This window comes from Chlorocebus sabaeus, chromosome 14 (genome assembly GCF_047675955.1).
Source record: "Chlorocebus sabaeus isolate Y175 chromosome 14, mChlSab1.0.hap1, whole genome shotgun sequence".
NCBI classification, from domain to species: domain Eukaryota; kingdom Metazoa; phylum Chordata; class Mammalia; order Primates; family Cercopithecidae; genus Chlorocebus; species Chlorocebus sabaeus.
The window spans coordinates 102,639,448-102,662,103 of record NC_132917.1 but is presented as its reverse complement, the minus strand read 5'-3'; the positions used below and the strand labels follow the sequence as shown (position 1 = coordinate 102,662,103).

At 40.7% G+C, this 22,656-nt stretch overlaps 1 protein-coding gene across 50 annotated transcripts in view; it reads right to left on the bottom strand.

Annotated features, from left to right (window-relative positions):
* The window catches only part of MAP4K4 (mitogen-activated protein kinase kinase kinase kinase 4), a 192,949-nt gene that overhangs the window by 19,174 nt on the left and 151,119 nt on the right, over positions 1-22,656 (bottom strand). For 2 of the 50 annotated variants that reach the window (XM_073023257.1, XM_073023255.1), the window contains exons 13-25: positions 19,571-19,732; positions 16,630-16,716; positions 15,848-16,069; positions 14,743-14,904; positions 11,663-11,896; positions 10,677-10,783; positions 9,155-9,306; positions 8,424-8,521; positions 5,861-6,036; positions 5,245-5,365; positions 3,972-4,163; positions 1,878-1,995; positions 1,388-1,558 (exon numbers count right to left, since the gene is read on the bottom strand). In XM_073023257.1, the coding sequence (XP_072879358.1) occupies positions 1,388-1,558; positions 1,878-1,995; positions 3,972-4,163; positions 5,245-5,365; positions 5,861-6,036; positions 8,424-8,521; positions 9,155-9,306; positions 10,677-10,783; positions 11,663-11,896; positions 14,743-14,904; positions 15,848-16,069; positions 16,630-16,716; positions 19,571-19,732 (2,002 nt within the window). Of the gene's footprint in view, positions 1-1,387; positions 1,559-1,877; positions 1,996-3,971; positions 4,164-5,244; positions 5,366-5,860; positions 6,037-8,414; positions 8,522-9,154; positions 9,307-10,676; positions 10,784-11,662; positions 11,897-14,742; positions 14,905-15,847; positions 16,070-16,629; positions 16,717-19,570; positions 19,733-22,656 lie in introns of all 50 variants that reach the window. The other 48 variants (XM_073023259.1, XM_073023278.1, XM_073023253.1 and 45 more) reach the window with 37 other exon arrangements.

Genomic DNA, 22,656 nt, shown 5'->3' with positions numbered 1-22,656 from the left:
AAGACAAGGAATAAAGTATTTGTGTAGAGGGAGCGAGGGGGAAGAATATCATGGCACATACACGTATGCCCACACCCTATTTCCAGATAATCTGAAATAAATAATTGTAACGGCACTGAGAGAACAACCCTCCTCGAGCTGTCTCTCAGTTCGTGCCTGGTCCTTACCGAGTTGACCGAGTTGGGATTATCCCAACATTTGGACGAGAGTATCTACCCAAGCAATGCTTGTGCGGATACTGATTTAATGCTTAGAGATTAAAAAAAAAAAAAAAAAAAATGCTGTACAACTTAAAGAAAAATATTTAAATATGTAATATGTGATTCATTTTCATATAATTTTATTTTTGAGGTTGGCCATTCTGCCCTTACTATATCCTTGTCAAGGTGGAACTTATTTGAATATTATGCTTAGTGTTTTCCCTGCATATATCTAGGCAAATTGATCTAAAACAGCTCAGAAATTATTGGCAGAAAAGACACATACTTATTGATAGAACTGCTGCCAGACAGAAACCATTTCAAAGGTTCTATTTTATACAATATTTTGTTATTTTCCTGGTCAATCTTCAGTATCAAGTAGATTTTTTTAAACTCCTATGTCAAGAATCTGGTAATAACCACACAAAATATGAGCCTTGTGAAGAAATATGATTTGCATTTCTAAAAATAAACATATAAACATCAATCTCAAGATTTTACAGTGAGAAGGAATGAGGGAGTAACAAGATAAGCTGAAGACTTTTCAAAACACAAAAGCTGAAGGTATTGTGGCACTTACACTCTATCTTCTACTTCTCCATGATATATTTCCAAATTGTATAATTGTACAGTTGTATAATTTTATAAAGTACTGAATGCTAACAGTCAAAAGAATATAGTCACTGTAAAGTCCTTGGAAATTACGAGCATGAAAAATGAAAAATACTGGGTTGCATGTTGCAATAAGTTTTTATAAATATACTTCTCCAACATTTCCACTGCTAGATATGATTGAATTTTATAATGAAAACAGTCAACCTCAGGGTTCAGGGGTACAATGTACACTACTGAGTACAATGTGCACTATTTGGGTTGATGGTTACACTAAAAACCCAGACTTCACCGCTATACAATATATCCATGTAACAAAACTACTACTAAAAATTTGTTCAATAAAAATAAAATGGAGATTAATCATTCCAATATTTGACAGTTAAAATGAGTCAAGCATATACATGTGCCACACTAGTCTGCTAATATACCACTCTGCATATCACAGGAGATGGGCATCACAGAAGTCTTCCATCCTGTCTATCCACAAACTATTCAAAAGCAGTACTTCTCTAAAAGACCAGCCACTGCTCAGAATAAAAATGAAAGTGTTAGAGTAGTGGCTAGACACCTACCCCATAAGGCAGCACACAGAATTTCAGAGTTAAACCTCTTCTTGTATTTACGAATCTCTGGGGTATCACTCTGTGGCCTAGTGTTGGTAGGATTCACATTGACCACTGAGCCTTTCCGGGTAGGATCTTGCCTTATGGCTTCCGGTCTCATCCCATCACAGGAAAATCCCACTGAAACACAATACATTTGAAATTATTTTCTGTACACACACACACCATGCCTGCCTCCCTCCCCCAATACACTTCAAGTAAATATTCATGTGGTATAACCAACACTTTGTCAAAGAGAAGAAATCTGTAAGCAATATATATGGAAAAAGGAAATGGACTCTGCAGAACATTGCAAATAAGGCAATCCAACTGGGATGGGAAGTTTCTGTACCTGAGATCTGTGCCCTGTGAACAACCAGCTACACCTAAGCCACCCAAAAGAGCAACTCAAAGATAAAGTCCCATTTGTCAGCTGCTTTCTTGTTGCTACTGTACTTACCCACAGAAGTCACTGTTGTTCCACTAGATGGAGAAATCTGTAGTAATCTGGGGTCTATAAAAGGTGTAAAGGAGGAGGAAGATTTGTGTTTCTGGAGTGTGCTACTAGCGGACTGAGTCTGCAATGTAAATTTCAATGTTATTAATACAACTGGCATTTTAAAAATGAACATTGAAAACATACATTTCAATTCACTTCTGTGTTGCACTAACTATTTCCCAATACTTTGCTCTATTTCTCTTGCATCATTACCCCAAAAAATACTCTGCAGGGAGCTTCCACATGGCATAGCAACCCTCAGGGCAGGCTGCTTTACCTGGAACCACTGCAGGAGCCGTTACCAGAGACATTGCTCATTTACAAAGCGGTGCTGCAAGCTACCAATGAAATCTATACTTCGTGTGCCTAGCTTTAAAACAAATTAAGTAAATACTTAAAATGAAACTCCTAAAGGAGGTCTGAAATGTCTATCTCAATTCACCAATTTCTGAATTTATTCTCCTACCCAAAAGAGTCCAAATAATCTACGCTTGAATATTGGCAATTATTAATAATTCTAGTTATTTTAAATTGAGCCTCTTGCCAGAAAGCTACAGAAGCTTTGGCTACTGTTGTTTTAGGTGCATCACCATTAAACCCATACCAAATGGGGACTCATTAGTGAAGTGCAAATGACAAAAGAAGGCACATCCTTTTGATCTTTTAGGAGCACTAGTGTTTTGGTTAATAATGTAACTTAAGACAAAAAAACACAAAGAAAGTGAAACAAATTGTTAAGTGGAAATGTAATGACAATTAAAAACAAAACAAACAGAAAAATAAATTTGCCGGTTTAGTGAGTTAAGGGTTATAGTAAAATACTGCACATTAGAGCGAAATGGAGCAAAGTTTAAAATATAAATATAAGGAGGAATGTGAGTGTAGGTGGGAAATAGATCTCAGGAGAAAAAAGGAACATGTCTGATCAAGTGCTTTTGTCCTGTACCATTGGACCCCTCCACGGACACCGAGAGTCGCCATGTCCTAGAGCCCATGCCCTCCCCGAAGCTTCCCACCTGAACATCTGTCCCCTGGCAGCTTCCCTCCCTGTCCCATGAGTCAGTGGCCAATCCAGTCGATGCCAAGCCTGTCTAGGAAGCGGTTGACTTGCCCCTGCTCCTCAGGAGGAGAGGATTTTTCTGATTCTTTCTAACCTCCCTCAACTGGTAGATAAAGGCACTGAAACCAAATCTTCTGTGGAATCAAATCACTTGTTTAATTCAGAACAGGTGCTCGAGTGGGCTACGTCACTACACCTGGAGTATAACTCTGTTCAAAGAGCAAAGAATCACCCAGACTGAGCTAACACCCAGACCGAGCACCACAACCAAGCCTTCAAAGGAGCACACAGATTTCCCACACAAAATTTTAAATTAAAAACAAGCTCAAACCTTTGCCCTTCTTGCTTAACATCCTAATTTTTTCTAGGTTTCCCAAAAATAATTTGGCTTCTAAACCACTGAGTGATTATAAATTTCAAAGAATGAAATCCTTAACAGGGTTGGTGAAAACAAGTAAGAGTAATCAACCAACAGCCACCCCCAAAACAAGGGGAAAAAAAAAAAAAAAAAAAACACCAGCTCTGTTTGAAAGAGATTCCTGTACAGGATAACAAGGTTGTTCAGGTAAGGCCAAACCTGCTGAACCGAATCTTCCTATATTTTATTTATTGGATAAAAAGAATGAAAAAGGCAGATTCCACAAATGACTATAAGAATTTCATGCCAAATACATAATATGGATCTGAGGATACAGCATTTTATTTAGACTTAAAAAAAAAAAAAAAAAAACTAGATAAAGAAAGCCATGCAACTATACTTATCTAGAGAACAGTAAACAGTGAACTGGCAAGTTTTGGGGAGCTGATCTAGGGTTAAGGGGTTTATATGCAGATCTGAAACATGTTACTTGGGACTGGGGAGAAGGGCAGGTGACAGAGAAAGCAGGGTGGGAAGGGAAGGGGTGAGGGTGTTGGAAAGGTCTCCTTTGCAAACTAACTCCTAGGCAGTGCTGGTCTAACCCCAGGAAAGCAGCCAGCTGTGGTGCGAGACATACCTCATTAGCAGTGAGCTTGTCCTGGGGTGTCTGTGGGGACATGGTGGGTGTCGGCTGGCTGGAGGATGGGGAGGAGGAGGTGGAGGAAGTGGAGGAGGAATGGCTTTGCTGTAAGAGATCTGGCAAGAGGTGAATGCGACCGGCAAAGCCATTGCTCTCATGATGGCTGGCACGCTTTTGGTCAACTGTACTCTGTAGAAAAAACAGGCACACTTGTCTCGCTCAAGCGCAGCTAAAATTGCCTATGGCCCTATTGATAACTGCTTTGTTTAAGGTGCTGTGTGACTTATAAATTCTGCTAAATTACCAAGGAAAAACCAAAGAAATTAGCCTGAACTGCTCACACTTCCTCACCAAATGCCTAACTGGAGCCAACAGAATTCAAAGTACCTCATCTGGTGGCTGCACGACTCGAGCAGTGAGTGTTTGTTTAATCTGGTTTATCTGTTGCGCTAGCTTCTGTTAACAAAACCAGTATCCTTTTTTTTTTTCTTTTTAAATCTTTCTTTGTAAAGCTCCAGAAAGTACCTGTGGATTCTCTGAATCCTGGTCTTTTCCATGTTCTTCCTACTTTCCATCCGAATGCATTGCCATAGCATGAAACACAATTAGGGCAAAGTCCAAAATACTAAATAGGTGCCCTGTTCTATTTAAATGAGAAGCGCATCACTTTAATTAAGTCTAAGCTAAGAAACGAACAGACAGTTAAAAAGCTTAGTGATCCAAACTGAGCATATCTGGGTGGCACACATTTAATTATTCAACAAGTGAGAAAACTAACATTTTGGAACATAGAACCTCCCAAACCCTTCTGCTCTCCGAGTCTCTGGGCCTGTGATGAGGCTCACCCTGCCTGCCTCACCCACAACTGCTGTGGCACTGCAGACACTCAGAGCCAAGCGTGCTCTGCAGAGCCAAGGTGGTTACTCTGCCAGACTCCAGACCTGCTTCCTCACTCTGTGAGCCTGTTTAAGGACTCCCTGTGGCTTCTCTCCCACTCAGACATAGACTGTGAGACTCAGCGCGGTGCTTGAATGAGGGCTGCCGCAGACATGCAGAGGAGCAGCGATGTGGGGTGGAGACTACTCGCTACCTTCCGGGCATGCAGTACACACCTGCCTCCCTAGCCCCCGACACTTCACACTTGACCCTCTGGGACTTGTTAACATGAAAACAGATGATGATGGAGAAACAGCATGAGTGAGTGAATGAGCAAGTGGGTTAATGACCACAGGAGAAGCTCAGCCTCTGACGACAGAGAAGACACGGGTACCTGGCGGACGATTAGAGTGCCCTCCTTGGATGGGGTCATGGCCGGCTCACTTTCTACATCATCATGGACAATCATGGTTTTCACAGATTCCGTTTCACCATTGCTCAAATTCAGAGATGACCTACAGAGACAAAATCCAGAAGTGAAAGGCCTTAATCTCTGGAGTCAAGGAGATCCTGTTGAGGCTTTTTGCCTTCTCAAAATCAAAACATGAGAGGAGGCTACCGGTATAAAGCCTCCTCCAAAAAAGCAACGCTTAGCTTTCTCCCTTTAACAAAGAACTTCCTTCCAGTGCCATTTGTTTCTGAGCAAAAACTTAGAATGAGTAATTACAGCTAATTAAAGTAGTTATATCAAACTGAAATTTCCCCTGGTCATATATCCTCCAATCAAAAGGAAAAAATAAAGTACACGCTGGGGTGCTGGGGGAAGCACTGACACACGCACACACCAACGAAGAGAAGGGGAAACACAAGGCGGCCTGCTGCTGAATCCATGAGAACTACGTAGTAAGTGCTCATGGGGTCACGCAATAGTCTAGGAACAACTGGGTCCCAGCGGAAAGCAGGCTCTGAGAGAATACTCTCATCCGCTCTAAAAGAGGCCGGGGACTGACGCTGCTCTGGTGTCCTCCGGTCCCGAGGTGGACTCGTCGGCCCCTTCCTGCTCCACATCGTCGTCCTCCTCATCCGTCGTCCCCGACTCCTCACTGGATGAGGAGTAGTCCGTCACTTTGTGAGGGGGCCGTACATCTTCCACCGCTCGAAGCTCTTTGGCCAGTGCGGTCAGATCCTAAAGCAAAGGACAGAAAAGAGAGAGCTAAGCAAGGCAACGGCGGGCGGGGGGGGGGGGGGGGGGGGGGCAGGGACAGGAGAAGATGAGAAGTTCTTTAACCATAAATTGCCACAATGTCAGTTTTGTAAGACTTTTGTAGAGTAGTTACCCAGTTTCATAAGAAAGTGAGCTCCTACGGCTTTTGATAGAAAAGACCAAAGAAAGTCAAGAGAGAGAGAAAAAAAAAACAGAAGACACCAAAAAAAAAGTCAAAGATGTCATATACAGTTCAAATCCCATGACAATTAAAAAAACACAATGATCTGCTTATGACAAGCTCACAGTATTATTGTTTTTTAATATGAGGTAAAATTCTAGATCAACAAACGTATATACACAGACCCTTGGGCTTTGTTGTAAGGACATGTCCCCATATGACAGTCTTCTTTAGACTTAGCAACGCTCTAGTTAAACGGGCCTGATATAAAAGGTTTTGAGGGATACATTTTTATTGTACTTCAACTTTTATTATTAAAAACTTCAACGCTGTAAGGTTTAATATTTAATAAATGTTTATATTTACTATTTGTAGGATATTTATGAAATTTTAATAAATATTAATATTTTACTATAATCAACATTTTAGGTTTAATATTTTATTAATAAAAGTTGTAGAAACATAACTTCCCTCCCACAACTCTTTAAATCAGGCCTATTTAGCTAGAGGCTTGCTTTCTGGACTGCCCCCTTTAAAGAAGACTTTGTCATATAGGCATGTGTCTTCACTCCAAAGCTCAAGGATCCGTGTATATACGTTTGCTGATCTAGAATTTTACCTCATACTGAAAAACAAAAAAAACAAAAACTTCAAACCTACATTACAATGAAAGAGGAGTGAAGTGAGCACCAGGATGCCATTTACATCTCACTTCACTGACTGTTCACACCTGCCACATTCATGGACAAGTCCGAGACACATGAAGAGACAGTGGCAACCCTGAGTGTGGGGGCAGGAGGCTATGGGCATCCCTATCGCCCTCCTTCAAGCCTTACCACATCCCCCTGTAACACCACCTATGAACGGGAATATCCGAAAGAAAAGAAACCAGTAGTGGAATTTGTTCCAAAGGCTTCGTTTCCCTTTACTCTTCCACACTGAGATATTCTTAAGATTCAATCAACCCACCAAATATAATTTTCAAGAGTGATTACTATTTATACTCCACATTTTCATATAAAACTCCAAATTCATCTTTTTTGGGGGGAATTTTATTTAAAAGTAACCACTTTTTTAAAAGGCAGTCTATGTAACTCTTTTTGTCTTTTATTTCTAGCAGTTCCAACTTGGTTTTCTTTTTTTTTTTTTTCCACAGTTAAGAATGTTTCTTTTCTTTGAGCTTGAGCCTCTGAAATTACAGTGATTGGACTCTGAGTCTTGCTATTAGTATTTCGTGGTGATAGCTGCAGCTTTTTAAACAGTTACTCAAAAAAGCTACATTTAATAACAATAAATACAGCAAATGTTATGTTAAGAAAGCTGGAGTAAAGTTTAAGGTTTTTAAATTCCAGAAAAGAACAAGAAGTCAAGTTGAGGAAGGAGCAGGACTGCAGCTTGAATACAAGCTGAGCTGACAGGCGGTCGGAGTGCTGCTCTGAGGCAGAACTTTTCAGAGATGGCGCTTACCACTTCGCCCTTCGGTACAGCGCAGTTTCGTGGAGTCCGAGAAGCCACCGTTGATGAGGAATGCACAGTACAAGGAAGCACGGGAGAAAGAAGGGGAGAGGGAGAAGTACAGAAATCAGTTCAAGCAGGAAATGAAAACTCTGACAGGCTTAAAATTCCGCAAAGTGTGCACAATTACGTGGTCAGGTAACATCAGAGGGATTAAAAGAGAAGGGTGAGAAGCAGTCACAACTATCACCCCAGGTACCGAAAAGCAGAAGGTAGGCAACCAGTGAGTTTAAGAAGGTGATTTTTAAAAACTTACTCTAAAAGCCAGTATTGTACATGCCGAACCAGAATAAATAAAGGTTAATGCCAAGAAAGAGATAAAAAAACCTTTTCTTTTGTATTTTTTTAAAAACATCAGTTTCCTTAGAAGGAAGTTTCATTAAATAAAAACTATACTTTGTTCTGCATTATTTTGTAAGGCTGACTGTACACCAAGTGTAGGGCTGGAACAACAGAACACAAAGTTTCGCCCACTTGAGACTTTATGCAGGGAAAGCAGATGACGCCAATGGAAGGCAACAAATATGTCTGGGGTCTAGGTCATTCCTTGTAATTCCTCAAATCTGTGAGGGGCCCTCGCAGAAGAGACGGCAGGCCTCTCAACCACGTATTTTTAATAGAAAGATCGCATTCAAGTCTGAAGTAAGTAAAACTGATTTTGCACCATCCTTACAGCAGGCTTGAGGGGTCTGAAAACTTCTTTTTTATCTTCAGGTTTTTTCACTGCGTTGTCCAGGCGCTGAGATGGAGAGCCTTCAGACTTGGATGACGCTATTGGGTTTAAAAGGGACAAGATGGACGGACACATATCAACATATGGATGTGTGTAACGAAGCTGCCCTGCCCGCCCCGCCCACTCCTGTCTGCCCATTCATGGCAGGCTCTCCACATGCAGGTATGAACTACAGAGCAGAGAGGGCCCAAGGAGGGCTCCAGCAGCCTTCCTGACTCTTTTACTTAAACCCTCCATCATCACACTCACTTTGACACGTGTTCACAATGTATACCTTGTCACAGTATGTCAGTAATACAATAGAGGGAATATTCACTCATCTATTACGAGTACATTAAAATAACCAATACTGATGACGGCATAGGCTCTGCAGCCCAGACCGAAAGAAATGGGTTCAAATCCTAGCTCACACATTAGCCCATTACTTTGGAAAAGTTAGCTAATCCCACTAAATTGTAAAGCACTCACAGTGCTAGGTATATATAAAGCTCTCAAAATTTAGCTCCTTTATGATTAAAATCAGGATGACTATTATTGTCACTGGCAACCTATGCTAAAACATTGTTTTGTGATGTGTGGCTACACGCAAACCACAGATTAAGACAAACTTCCAATATATGGATCACAGCCCAAAACATTAGCAGGGAAAAGGCAAAGGAAAAGCAGCCTACATCTCACTCTGAAGCGTTCCCCGGAGCCACTCTGAGACCCAGGGTGAGACCCGGGCTGGGATCCTGAGTTGCTGGACCCTGAGGAGCTGCCACTGCCAGGTCTGGGCACCAGCTTCTCCACTCTCTCCCACAGAAGCCTGGGCTCAATACTGCTGTGAGAAAAGAAGAAGAAAGAACAGCTAATGCATCATCTCTAGATGCAGTACCATCGTGTGTCCGTCCAATGTCTTCAAAATGTAGGGAGGAGAAAAACAGTCTATAAACAGCATTCAACATTAAATTCACCAAAAGATAAAATGGCATTATTCATGGATTTTTATCTCATCTATTTTTAGTTTGTATGCTAAATGGTATCCTACCATTAGATCTAAAATCATCAGGTGTGATATAATGCTACTGTTCAGTGTAGAAGTAGCACCATTTCCGTCACAGCTACATGTCAGTTCTTAACATTAGGAAAACACTCCGTATTTGTATAATTACACGCAAAACTATATTCTGTTTCTAGGCGGCTGCTCTCACCTGCCTGTTGCTGTTCTCAAAAACTGACACTTACAAAGAATAGTCCTTTGTCTGGGCTGTTAGAAATGGTACAGAAAGCAGGGACTGGGATGGATTTCCTGCCATGGACGAACCTAAAGCACACATGTGCTAGGTAAGGATTAATGACACAGACTTGGTCACAGAAGAACACCACAGTCCCCCTGCCACTAGCAGTGCTGAGGACTCTGTGCAGCTTTTGGGCCATCATCCATCTGACACTTCAAGTCAGACCAATGTTTCATGCGCAGAAGGCTAACTTCAGAGGTTCAGTGATGATTAAGATATAAAACATTCCACATAATCACCTTTTCTTCCCTGTGATAGTGCTGGTCAATGAAGCTTTCTGTTATGATGAAAATGTTCTCTATTTGAGCTGGATAATATCATAGCCACTAGCTACATGTGGCTATAGAGCTCATGAATATACCCAGTGCACTATGGAATGAAGTTCCCACTGTATTTCATTTTAACTAAATTTAAACTTTAATTTAAATTTAAGGAAATTTCTGTAGCTAATTGTACTGGACAGAGCAGCTCTAGAACCTAAAAAGGATATTATTTGGTTAATTCACTTGCTTACTGCAGACTGGCAGTCAACCAGTGACTTCTTCAGTAACCTGTTTGTGAGTTCTGTTTCATGCCACAGGCCTTACAATGTCCCTTAGATGAAAAGCTCCCTCTGATCACAGTTCTCTTGGAACTTCTCCCCTTCCTTGGTGCTCGCTCCATTTACTCATACAGAGGAAAGTAGTTTAAATTTCAGAGTTGCTATATTAATGCACATCCGGATTCAAACCCACTTTTTACTACACACCAACTTGATGCCATCCACGTTGATGGATTTTATGGCAGCTTTTCCTAACGAATAATCTCCTTGCCCCAGAACTTCTGTGTTGAAGAGCATTTTTATGAAACAGACCATGTAAGGCTGTGGTAGACTGCACAGGAGGCCTGTTCTCAGCGCGCACTTGTCTTTTACCTGGTGGAGTTTCTCTGTCCTGCCTGGCTATTCTGCTGCCCACTGCCCTGCAGTGGGGAATCTCGACGGGACAGAACAGGGGAGCGAGACGTTGTTCTCACAGGAACCTTTAAGTAGAAAATATAGCAATTAAATTATTGAAAACATGAGAAGGAAAAAAAAAATATTTCCCAACCAAAATATATTTTTAAAGCAGTCCTAATATTTAAAAGCAGTCCTTCCTATCACCTCCACTCCCCACCCCCACTCCTTCCCTGGTCCTACACTGATACAATCGGAGAGAAAATTTAGTCACAGGCATCCAAGAAGCCAGTACAAACAGCCTTTCTATGCTCCTGTAACATTTAAATGATGTCTGGACTGAAGCTTGGTAGCAGGGACATACGAAGCATTTGCTGAGATAATGTGAGAATCAGGAAATAAGCTCAAAGAAACCAAACAATGGTCTATAAATGGATCGGCAGGAAGCAAAGACTGGCAGGAAGCAAGAAAATATTCAGAGGAAGCAAATTCCAAATGAGGAAAAATAAATTGACATTGGCTCTTTTGTTTAATTTCACTAACATGTAAACACAAAAACAAAACAAAATCCCCTACATTTAAAAAGAAAATAAAATTTTTCTTATAAGACCTTTTCTAAAAACTTTGACATTAGTATTGCGAAACTGCATAGCTTCTGCATAAACATATAGAAAAACTGCTAAAATAGATTATGAATTTGTTTAAGAAGCCTATTCTTGGTAGACTTACTCTTACATCATTTTGCTGCCTTATTTAGAGTTAACAACAATAAAATGCTAACTGGCCACTGGCTGAATAAAACTGTCTAACTATGGAACTTCATCCTCACCATTAAGAAGTCCCTTTGAAATTTCAATGCCCCTTTAAACTTGGTAAAGTTGCATACCCATAATTAAAATAAATCATCTTAAAAAAAAATAACAAAAACGAAAAAAGCAGCACACATCTGTCTTTCTGCTCCTTACCCTTGGAGGCACCTCGTCACTGTCTGATCTAGACCAAGCCTTTTGGGTAGGGTCAGGCGTCTCTGACTTAGAGTCAGCGCTCTGACCGAGCACCTCACTGCGGGAAGGTGGACATGGGTCCTGAGAACGAAGATGGTGGTGTGCAAATTTGGGAGGAGAAGGGTCACTGAAGGAATGGGATCGCGAGACAGGGGAAACATTGTTCTTGACAGATGCCAGGTGGGGCCACTGTACCTTACAAGAAAACAAAACACAAAACATTCAATGCGTTCTGCATAAAACTGGCTTCTCTGGTCAATACCAAATCCAAAGCAGGAACTGGCAGAGGCAGAATACACACCGGGGTGGTACAGTGTTAGGTCAGCCACGCAGTGAAACAGTTCCACTTCAAAGTGAAGAAGTGGTCTGGGAACACAGTATGTAGAAAAGAACAAATGTACATTTACAAGGAAAACTCTTTGTAATATCCAGACAAACATTACAGATAGCAGTTAATGTGAAGACTTTTTTTTTGTTTTTGTTTTTTTTACAAAGAGGCTTTCAGAGCCCCAAGCGGGTACGATGTGTTGCATGCACATCCATGTCAAAGCAGAGACTGACAAGGCAGAGACAGGCAGAAAAATCGTCAGATAAAGGGCACTGCCAAATGTGCAAACCTACCTAGCCATCCTCACATTACCTGCAGTGTCAGATTTAACACCAGACTCAGTAACAAAATGGCACGTTCAATGAGCAAAGACAAACCCCTCATGTTTCGACAGACTATATCTCAAGAACAGCTCATTTTTCAACTATACCAACAATTTTTCTTATTTTTCCCAAGTCTACAAACACCCACAACCTAGATATCTCCATATACTTTCATATTAGTGATGAAAATAAAGAATTGTGATTTCCTTAAAAACATTCAGTACCATGGATTCCCTGAATTGACTATTGTTGGGAGTATTCCTTCCACTTGGGAAATTACAAAAATATGACGATTACTTGTCAACTGAGTTTATCTGGTTGCTTCTAAATTGGGAAAATGATCTCTGAAAAAATCCATAAAATATTTTCATTAAATTATGTTTTACTGTTCCAAAATAATTGTTCAATATGGCAACTGAAAAACTGATGGCTGCATATCCATTACATCAATATACTTGACAAAAACTGAAAATACTAAATCAATTTGTTCAACCTTTCCAAATACAAGATGTGAAATTAGTTCTGGTGTATGATTTCTACAATATACAGATGAGAGATTTGTATAATACCAGATATTGGTATAATCCCAGACTTCTAAAATGTTTAAGATTTTCAGAGGTAAAGCATGTAATTCAAAGTATTACCTGAAATTATAATCAAAAATGAGCTTTTAAAATAGAGCCCTACACGAGAAAAGTTTCCCCCAAAGAATGAACGGGAGAAGGAAATGGGAGACTCTTTCTAGGTACTACACAAATTCATAACAAATGCAAAATTTAGTATAGATAATTCAGAAACTCCTATTTTCTAAACTATTAGTGGCCAAATAAAGATTCTCCATTTACGGCAAGTTTAATTTGCAGTGTGAAAACTTTTATCCTCTGATCTTCAAGCAGTGTAAAGTTGTTAAAGAACACGAGTCCTCAGACCTATTCTAGTAGTCTCTCTTCTCTTCCCTTTTTAATTGTGTCCATTTACCCTCTCCTGCTTTCCTCTTTCCTTTCTATCTCCTCCTCTCTGGAGCTGCCCCTCTGTTAGCTCTCCTGGGACTCAAGAAACTGCTGGGCCCATGGAAATGCTCACTCACCCTCACATACCCCTGGCCTCAGTCCTAGCTATTCTTTCTTTTTTTTTTTAAGATGGAGTCTCACTCTGTCACCCAGGCTGGCATGCAGTGGCACTATCTCAGCTCAATGCAAGCTGCAACCTCCACCTTCTGGGTTCAAACTATTCGCCTGCCTCAGCCTCCTGAGTAGCTGGGATTACAGGTGCCCGCTACCTCGCCCGGCTGATTTTTGTATTTTTAGTAGAGATGGGGTTTCGCCATGTTGGCCAAGTTGGTCTCAAACTCCTGACCTCAGGTGATCCACCTGCCTTGGCCTCCCAAAGTGCTAGGATTTCAGGTGTGTGCCACTGTGCCCGGGCTTTTTTTTTTTCAAACTCCTCCATCCTGCAGATCCCAGTTTCCTGCCACAAGAACATAAACTTTTGTCTCCCACACATGCAAACCCCAGTGAAAAATAAACTCAAGCATAAGAACTTGTTCCTAATATTCTGGATTACAGAGTGGCAAGTGGGAAAATGTCTAAAAGTCAGTAACTTTCAGCAAGAGAGTAGGAATTGGCGTTTGAAGGATCTCTAAGATCTTTAGCCGTAATCTTCAATGCCTGCTCTCCTCTATGGACAGCACTGTGGGTTCTGCTCCAGCCACACAGCATCAGCCCAACAGTTCCCCTCACCTAGCCAAGGCTAGAATGCTGCAGCAGACCCAAGGAGAGGTCACAGCCTTTTCCATGGTTTATATCAGAGAAATTCACACCTAATCCGCTAGATCTAAACTTTTTTGGAACTTGAACCTCGTGAGAATCTGATAAAAGGTCATCCCCCACACTCCCACAAAAAATACACATTTAAACAATTAAAGACATTTTGCATGGAATTTCAGGGGCATCATCTAAGGCCCATTCATAGGACTGGCCAAGAGCCAGGGATCACGCAGTAGAGCACTTACTTTTAAAATACTTCAGAGAAAATTTTTGGCTCTCCCTCTATGTATTTATAATCCCAGTTCTCTAAAAATTAAACTAAAAGATCTTTGTATTAGAAAAAGGAGGCACTTAACAGCCGAGTTAGGGCAGGCAAAAAGTTAGAAGAAATCACTCACTCTAGATACTCTTAATGAGTACACAAAAATCTCAAAAAAAAGAAAAAGGAAAAAAATATTTCCCTATCAACTGAGTGTATGCCTTCTTTTAGTCTAAAGTCACTCCTGCTCATCTCTCCTCTTTTTCAATGTGGTGACAAACTAAACTGTGATATGACAGTAGGCCTGTGGCTCAGCGAGCCGTTGCATGAGTCTCCTCAACCACAGCAAAGCTGGCTGTTGCTACCTGTGGCTCCGCTGGTCTCTGCAGGGCGGGATGCACAGACTCGGAGTTGCCATTGGAAAAAGACTCTGATCGGGAAGGCACTGGTGGCTCCAATACTCTGCCTGTCTGCTTAGACTGCGCTTCAGGGGAGCTGTGGTTAGTTTTCCTAAATCTATCTTCCACCTGCATCAGAGAATTAGAAGACATAACTCAGTGTTAGTAGGGGAAAAGCAGAAATATCAAAGAAAGTCTAAAAGTGGAAGAAATCTAAAGATAAGTTTTCTGTTTTCTTCTGCCACAAGAAAAGAGGGGGGCAGCTGGAAAAAAAGAAGGTAGATAAAGCAGTGCTAGGATTAGATTCAGGAAAAAGAAAATATTTGTGAAGATAAAAATTAGCAGGGCAGTCTCTAAGCTCTCCTCCTTGCTCAGAATTCTAAGACTGTATATGATGATAAAGTAGAAAAATGTAATCTGTCATAAGCAACTAAACTAACAGACAAAAAAACTATCATCAGAAATCCAGAATGCTTTTCACTCCACCAAAAATAAAAGCACTCCAGAACAAACAGAACACTTGTTTCTAGAAGCTGCCTGTGAAGGCAGACACAATAGAAGGCTGCCGCCACCTGTGGGCCAGGATTCAGTACCTCTGGAGCCACACCTGTCGCCCACCTCGCACCCCCAAGCAGTCCCTGCTGCAGTCTACTCTGAGGCTCTGGCTAGCCCTAACACACCAATCTAGCAGTGCATCTCGACATCTGCAAAGTCAGAAAGTTAAGCCACAGGCACTATTTAGCTTGGGAGAATAGTTCATCAGACCACTCTTTCATCCACATTTTTAAGAATGACTGTGTCATGTAATCTTCTTTTTGTTTAGTTCAGTTTCAAGTTCTTCTGGGATATGTTAACTGAGGCACTCTGGTCCTTTATGGAAAAAGCACTGACTGGATATGAAACCTTGGGCAAGGCCCTCCACTCCTCTGAAACTCAATTTCCTAGTTAGAAAACAAAGAAACTAGATAATTAGCTAACCTCTACGGCCCGTTCTAGAATTCACATGACACAGTTCTGAAGAGTCATTGTACTGCTTTCCAGAGCAATGTCTAAGTGACAAAGGAAAGGATACCTCTCGCGCTCGGTCGGCAGGCTCGTAGTGGACTTTGGGCTCGGGAGCATGGAAGCTTGGCTTGCTCCTTTCCTGCTGCGGTGGTGGCGGCTGCTGTGAGTGCTGCGGGTGCGGCCTCCTATGGTCATGCTGTAGAGACAGGAGATATGCTTGTTCTTGTTGCAACTGCCTCTGGAGCCTCTCTGCCTGCCGGTGCTCCTCCATCTCCCGCCATCGGCACTCCTTGGAGAGGGAGAGGATAACACTAAATCTATGGGACACTGGAGAGCTCGCCTCTTCTCTGGATTTGTTTGGCTTTTTAAAAAAGTGACCATACATTTTCCCTCGGTGTTTTGTAAGAAAGCAAAATAGCTGGGATTTTAAATAGCACATTACCTGTGGAAAAATCTCACAGCTGTTGCTAACCATAATTATCATTGGACAGAGTAAGAGATAATTCAATTAAATGTGAGTTTTAGTGGTATAGAGACTAGGTAAAAATTCTGTGGCATGTACTTTCAACCTACTGCCCTCAGCATTCTAGTATGTTCACTGAGTGCCAAGTTCTGTTTAAAACCTTGTTGATCTACCAAACAAGAACAATTAATTTATTAAAGAGAAATAAATAAATAAAGACCACGTTGCAATGTGCCACCAATAGGACCATAAAATGGGCATCTCTATTTCAGCCTGGCTGCCCACAGCAAAACCAAAATGGTCTGGTGACCACCACAGCTTGCTCGACTTAGAGGAAGGATGAAGGAGCCCTGATGCTACAGAATGGAACAGAGGCGGGGCTTTACCAGTAACATGGCCTGCTCCTGGAGCAGCTGCTGCTGGAGGACTTCCAAGTGCCGCTGCTCCTCTTCTAGCTGTCGCCTGATATACTCCTGTCACACAGAAATCACCCAGCAATCAATTTATCCCAAAGAAAAGCATCGGAACCACCTGAATGGAGCACCAAGAACCATTTGCTCCAATCATCTTTAGTGACAATTCGCTTAGTGGTAAATACCTAAAGAAAATCTATTGCTAAAGATTTCTCCAAGAACTTCAAATTGGCCAGTAAGACCTAAGGAGCCTAACAAATGATGATATGTATTCCCACGATATACATGAAGGGATCTAAAAGTATTTGTTAGAACACAGCTGTTGCATACAAATGCAGAATTTTAAAAGGGTATGCTGTGCCTCTTAAGGTTGGTAAACCCCAGAGAAATCAAGAGTTTAATTTAAAAGGATCAGAGGGTTCTGATTAGTCAACATCTGCTTATTAAGTCATTATTTATAACAAGCACAGATCACCAATTTTTGAAACCTAAAACCAAAACCTGCATAATATTAAAATACAACAAACATGATTCATGCTTTCACTGACAATTCCAAAGCCACCTGGAATGACTATATTCCAGACTTGGGCAACTCTCCTCAAACAAACAGACCCAGGCTCCATGATGAGCTTGTGTGTGTGTGACAGAGACAGACAGAGACAGACAAGGACAAGGGGAGAGAAAGAGAGGAGGTGGTGGAGATGGGGTGGTTTTTCTTTTCAATGAGAAGAGAATGATTAGTCTTCATAACAATGAACACAGGTAAACACATCCCAAATCCCAAATATGTTATGGAGAGGGGTAAAAGCCTACTTCGAAGCTGCATGCACATTATAAAGGACAGGGATACCAGGAGGCCTCAGTCCCTGTTGCATTGAGAACTGGCTCTATGATCTCTAGCATGCTCTAAAGCTCCCCTTTTCTCAGTCTCCTCATTTGAGAAATGAGCATCCAAAATCTCCTCTCCCAACCCTCAGGAATTTTTTTAAGGTTCAGACATGAGATCAATATGAAATAACCTTGAAAAGCATAAAACATTTTACAAGCAACAGAGGCTTCCTTTTTTTCTAGAAGAGGAATAGACTAAGAAGGACTCTGAGGAGACATTTTATCCTGAAATTCAGATTCCCTTTTCAGAGTGTCTGCTGCTGACCATCCCCTTGTGTCATGGTACACACCTTGAAACAAAAATGGCCATCAATATGGGCTGAACAGAAGTTTTAGTTAACCAATATCTCTGGGAGAATACTGAAATTACAGCATATAAAAAGCCTAAGAAATCCTTACTTTACAAAGAAAACTGAGCCAAAAAAGCCAACTGAGGGGGTGTGGGCAGTGGCCGGGGAAGGGGGAGGTGGACTTACTCAGAAGGCCACTGACTAACATATCTGGTTCTGACCCGGGATCTACATCTCTTGTATCTACGCCTGACCCTCCCTGGTATATGCTACAGCAATACCTCTCCTAGCAAGGCTTGTGTGGCCTTGACCCACATGTGACTGAGCAAAGGAACCTGACTTCCAACTCATTTTCGTTTTTGAACAAAACAGAATTAAATTGTCAGTTGAAAGATCAAATCAGTACACTCATTTGTTTTCTGCCCTCAAACCACAGGGACAACTGGAAAAATCATGTCCTCTCCAAACCACAAAGCTCCTAACACATAGTCAATGAACATACGCAACACAACACACATCTACACAAACATAAACGCTTAGGCTGAAATGAAGTGTGTCCAACAGCACTGTTAACATGGGAATTACTATTTCACAATAGAATGGGGAAAACAGAATAAAACCGATTTTATAATTTTTTTTAAAGTGGTGCCAAATATTTGCTATTCACAAAATTTAATGACTGCCACTAGAGCATTAAAGATGAATTGCTGCCATCACACCCTCCTCTCACAATCGAACTGTAATCATTATTTCTAGGTGATTTAATTCTTAAAAGCTTGAGTGTTTTCCTCTTTGCAGCCCCCAGGTATAAACAAAAGTGGAATGTTAAAGCACACGCACTACACAGTTAAATGGTTGACAATGTCAATTAGGTAGCACAAAAAGCGTCACTGAAATTCCCAGGAAAACACTGAGGAGCACGCAGACCCAAGGCTCAGAAAGCCCAAGACACATGCTTAGCATAAAGGATGGCAGCTGAACAGTCACATTTGAAAGTTAACACCATGGTTTATAAGTTTAAAATACAGATACCAAGTGTTATTTAAATTGGTCCTCATGTATCATTTTTTCTTTATTCCAAGCTCATAACAAAGAGATCAAAGACAAGAAAGGCAAAGAGGCTAAGGGCAATTTTTGTTTGCACAGGTGGTTCAGGAAACAAACAAAAAAAATTCTAAATAAAATCATATCTGGTATTAATAAAATGCTGCAAATATTATTCAAACCTGATCTTTTTTGGTTGAACTCATCAACGTTAGTTTTTTAAATGCACCGTGTATATACGGAATTACATGCTGATATATATTACAATATTCACTTAGCCACTGGATATTCAAATATTTCTCATAAGAAATTTCTTACTGTTTTTAATTTCTTTTTTTTTAAAAAAAGTTAATTATCACCCATATATTTGGGGTCCACAGCATTTAAGCCAAATCTGAGAAGATACACGCAGACATCTTTCAGATATTATACTATTTAGAGACCACTTAACTGGTTTCAAGAGGTTTCTAAAGTATAATGATTTATAAACCCTTTTTAGGATAAGAGACCCAATTTATTGGTGTCATTCCAATTGTGTTTCACCACGTTCATACATCTGAAGTTCTAAGTATATGTGTATGTGTGTACATGTGTGTATGCATCACATGTGTGTGTACTTTCTAAAAATCCCCCAGCTCTGCAAAGTAACAAACTTCACAAATGTATGCCTGGTATGTTCTCTGTGAACTAACCTGTTCTCTTTCAACTCTCCTCTTTTCTTCTTCTGCCCGTCTCCTCTCCTCTTCTTCTTTGCGCCTTCTCTCCAACTCCTCTAGACGCCTCTTTTCTTCTTGTTCTCTCCTTCGCTGTTCACGTTCCTGCTGCCTTCTAGCTTCACGCTCTCTCCTTTGTTGCTATGTAAGTAAAAATGTATAATTACCAGGGATCTTCCTGCCATCTTTCTCATGATGTTATAGTGTGCTGATCAGTCAGTCACAGGTGGATACTAACGAGGTGAGGTTCAAGGGCCCCATAGCTACCGGCCAATTATTTCCACACTGCCCCTCGCACCCATAAGTAAGGGCTTCCTCATGAATTTTCATCAAAAGTAGTGTGATTCTGTGAATCCTTACAGGGTTTAGTTTCATTTTGATAACAATTATTCCCCACTGCTCACTGCACACAGCAATTAGGGGACAGAAAATTCTTTATTCTTGGATATCATTAACAGGGTTACGCAAGACCCTTAAGTAAGAAGAAAAATACATTGAGAGAAAGAAATAAAGGGAAATAAAAATCCAGCAAAGACAAATAATTTTAAAAAGGAAAAAAAGCAGCACACATCAGGAAAAGAGGAACTGACATCAGAATAACTATGACCATTATCATTAATACAAATATTTCAGAAACTGCCACTGAGCAAATGCTTACTACTATGTGCCTGGCACTACGCTAAGTATTTGGTATTTCTATTCCATTTATTTTACCTAATGTAAGTCTCCTAACAACCCAAGGAAGTCATTATTTCATCCCTGCTTTACAGATGCGAAATCAGCTTCAGAAAAGGTAAGTGACTTGCCCAAAGTCACACAGCCAGCAAGCCCCCCGCTGGAAGAGCTGCTCTGCCTCTACAGCTCATACATACTCTTAACCACACTCTACCATGCAGCCCATCAACAGGTGTAAAAGATGCTACTGAATTACCAGACTCACTCAGTCTTTCTAAACCCAGACTGTTCTATGTAACCCTACAGTACAGAGCAAGATGACACGCCGGGCACTGGATGACAACTCATTCTTCTAGCCCAAGGCTGTCTGCCAGTAAAGCACAAGTTAGACTCTGGACTCTCCGGGTAATAAAAATGTTCTGTCTCTGCACTGCTCCATAGTCACTAGTCACATGTTGCTAATGAGCACCTGAAATACAGCTAGTATGAATGAAAAACTGAGTTTTTAATTTTGTCGCACTGAATTTAAATTTAAATGGCCAAACGTGGCTAGTGGCTACTGGATAGCAACAGCTCTAGAGGACGCACAGCCATCAAATTTCCCAGACACAGAGAGCCAATAATATTAACACAAACTTTATTTGTGACACTAAAATTAACCATTAAACAAGAAAGCTTAGGGTAAAGCTATCAGGGATATTAGGCATATTGATAATGGATATACAAAGTACACATTTATTATAGTTTAAGTATTCCTTCTGGGTCTTCTCCCCACTCTCAACTAGTATTTAATCTGAAAGCCGACACTTAAAAATGATGCCCTGGGAAATGTAAAGTAGTATCTTTCATCTGGAATAACTGGATAGCAACGATGATTTGGGTACTCTAGTCTCTCTCACTTGACTACTATACCCCCAATATTCTCAACAAAGTTCTGAGTCTGCTTCTGGTCCCACCTCTCTTATTACACAGGTTTTTCAATGGGAGACTCTTCTTTTCCCCGATTCTCTGCTCTTCGAATTCAATACACAAAACTCATCAGCCTCCCATGGGTGGAGATGGGGTCATAAAATGAATGGTGCTCCTGCTCTAGTGTCTAAAACCTACAACTTTAATGGTTATGCCATCTTTATTTATCAAGGTGTTATTACTTATCTCACTTTTTGTTTGTTCCATTGGATTTCTATGGACCTATCACAAATAATCTATAAAGTCTCTTGCACTACCATAACACTCCTTTCAACACGGTTAAAGAAATCAGGTATTTCTTCTATATTCTTGGACACTGACTGTTTTCCAGTCATCCTATATTTCTGTCCACAAACTTCCTGGGAATCCTTGTCATCTTCTTTCTTACTTTGCTGGAACCCATCCTCCAGCAGCTTCTTGAGGAAGAGAGAAGAAGAGGTAAAACAAAACAAAGGAAAAGAAAACAAAACAAAACAACTTTGCAAAGTTGTTATTTCCCCTAACACGTTCCACACAATTTCGGCTGAAGAAAATTAACATTCCCTCCGAGTTTCGAAGGCATTGCTATGCCATCTTCTAGTTTCTGATGTTGCTCCTAGAGATTCTGAGACCATTCAGATTCTTAATACTTAGTACAGGACCCATTCCACACTCCTCTACCTGCTCCCAACTTCAGCTTCTAGGATCCTCTTTTCATCCTCAATATTCTAAAGATGATGATGTATGTATACATGTATGTGCACACACACAATAATGTATGTGCCTTTGTGTGAACCTTTTTCATTCATGTGCTAGGTATTCAGTGAGGCTTTCAATCCAGAAACTCGTATTTCTTAGTTCTGGAAATTTTGCTTAAATTATTCCTGTATGTTCTTCCTCTAGTATTCACTTCCTAGAACATCTATTAAATAGAAGTTGGACATCCTGGATTGATTCTGTAAGTTTGGACATCCTGGATTGATTCTGTAAGTTTTCCTTTTGTCCTATTATCCACCAGCTTGTCTTTTCTCCCCCACTTTCTGGGAGTGTTAATTTAAATTAAAAAAACTCAAGAATTCCTTCTTAATTTCTGAGTATTCTTTTTCCATAAATATAGTATCTTCTCTTTCCAAGGACAAGGTCTTGTGTCTGTTCATGTGTGTATGTATATACGTATGAGATGCTTTGCTCTGTTCCCTGTCTCTATATCCTTTGAGTTCTTTTTCCTATTTGTTTCAAAATCTTTCATGTTAGAGATTTTCCACAATGTCTGGTAATCTTGGCTGTCCATTTACATTTAAGATCCTAAAAAGCAAACTATAGGACAGTATAGACAAAGAGCACCTGGCAACTACTTAGCAATAGAGTAAGGTGATTATGATTCCCCCTGATCACTTCACTGGGGCCTTATTTCCTTTGGGCGGTCAGTTATCTCCAGAGAG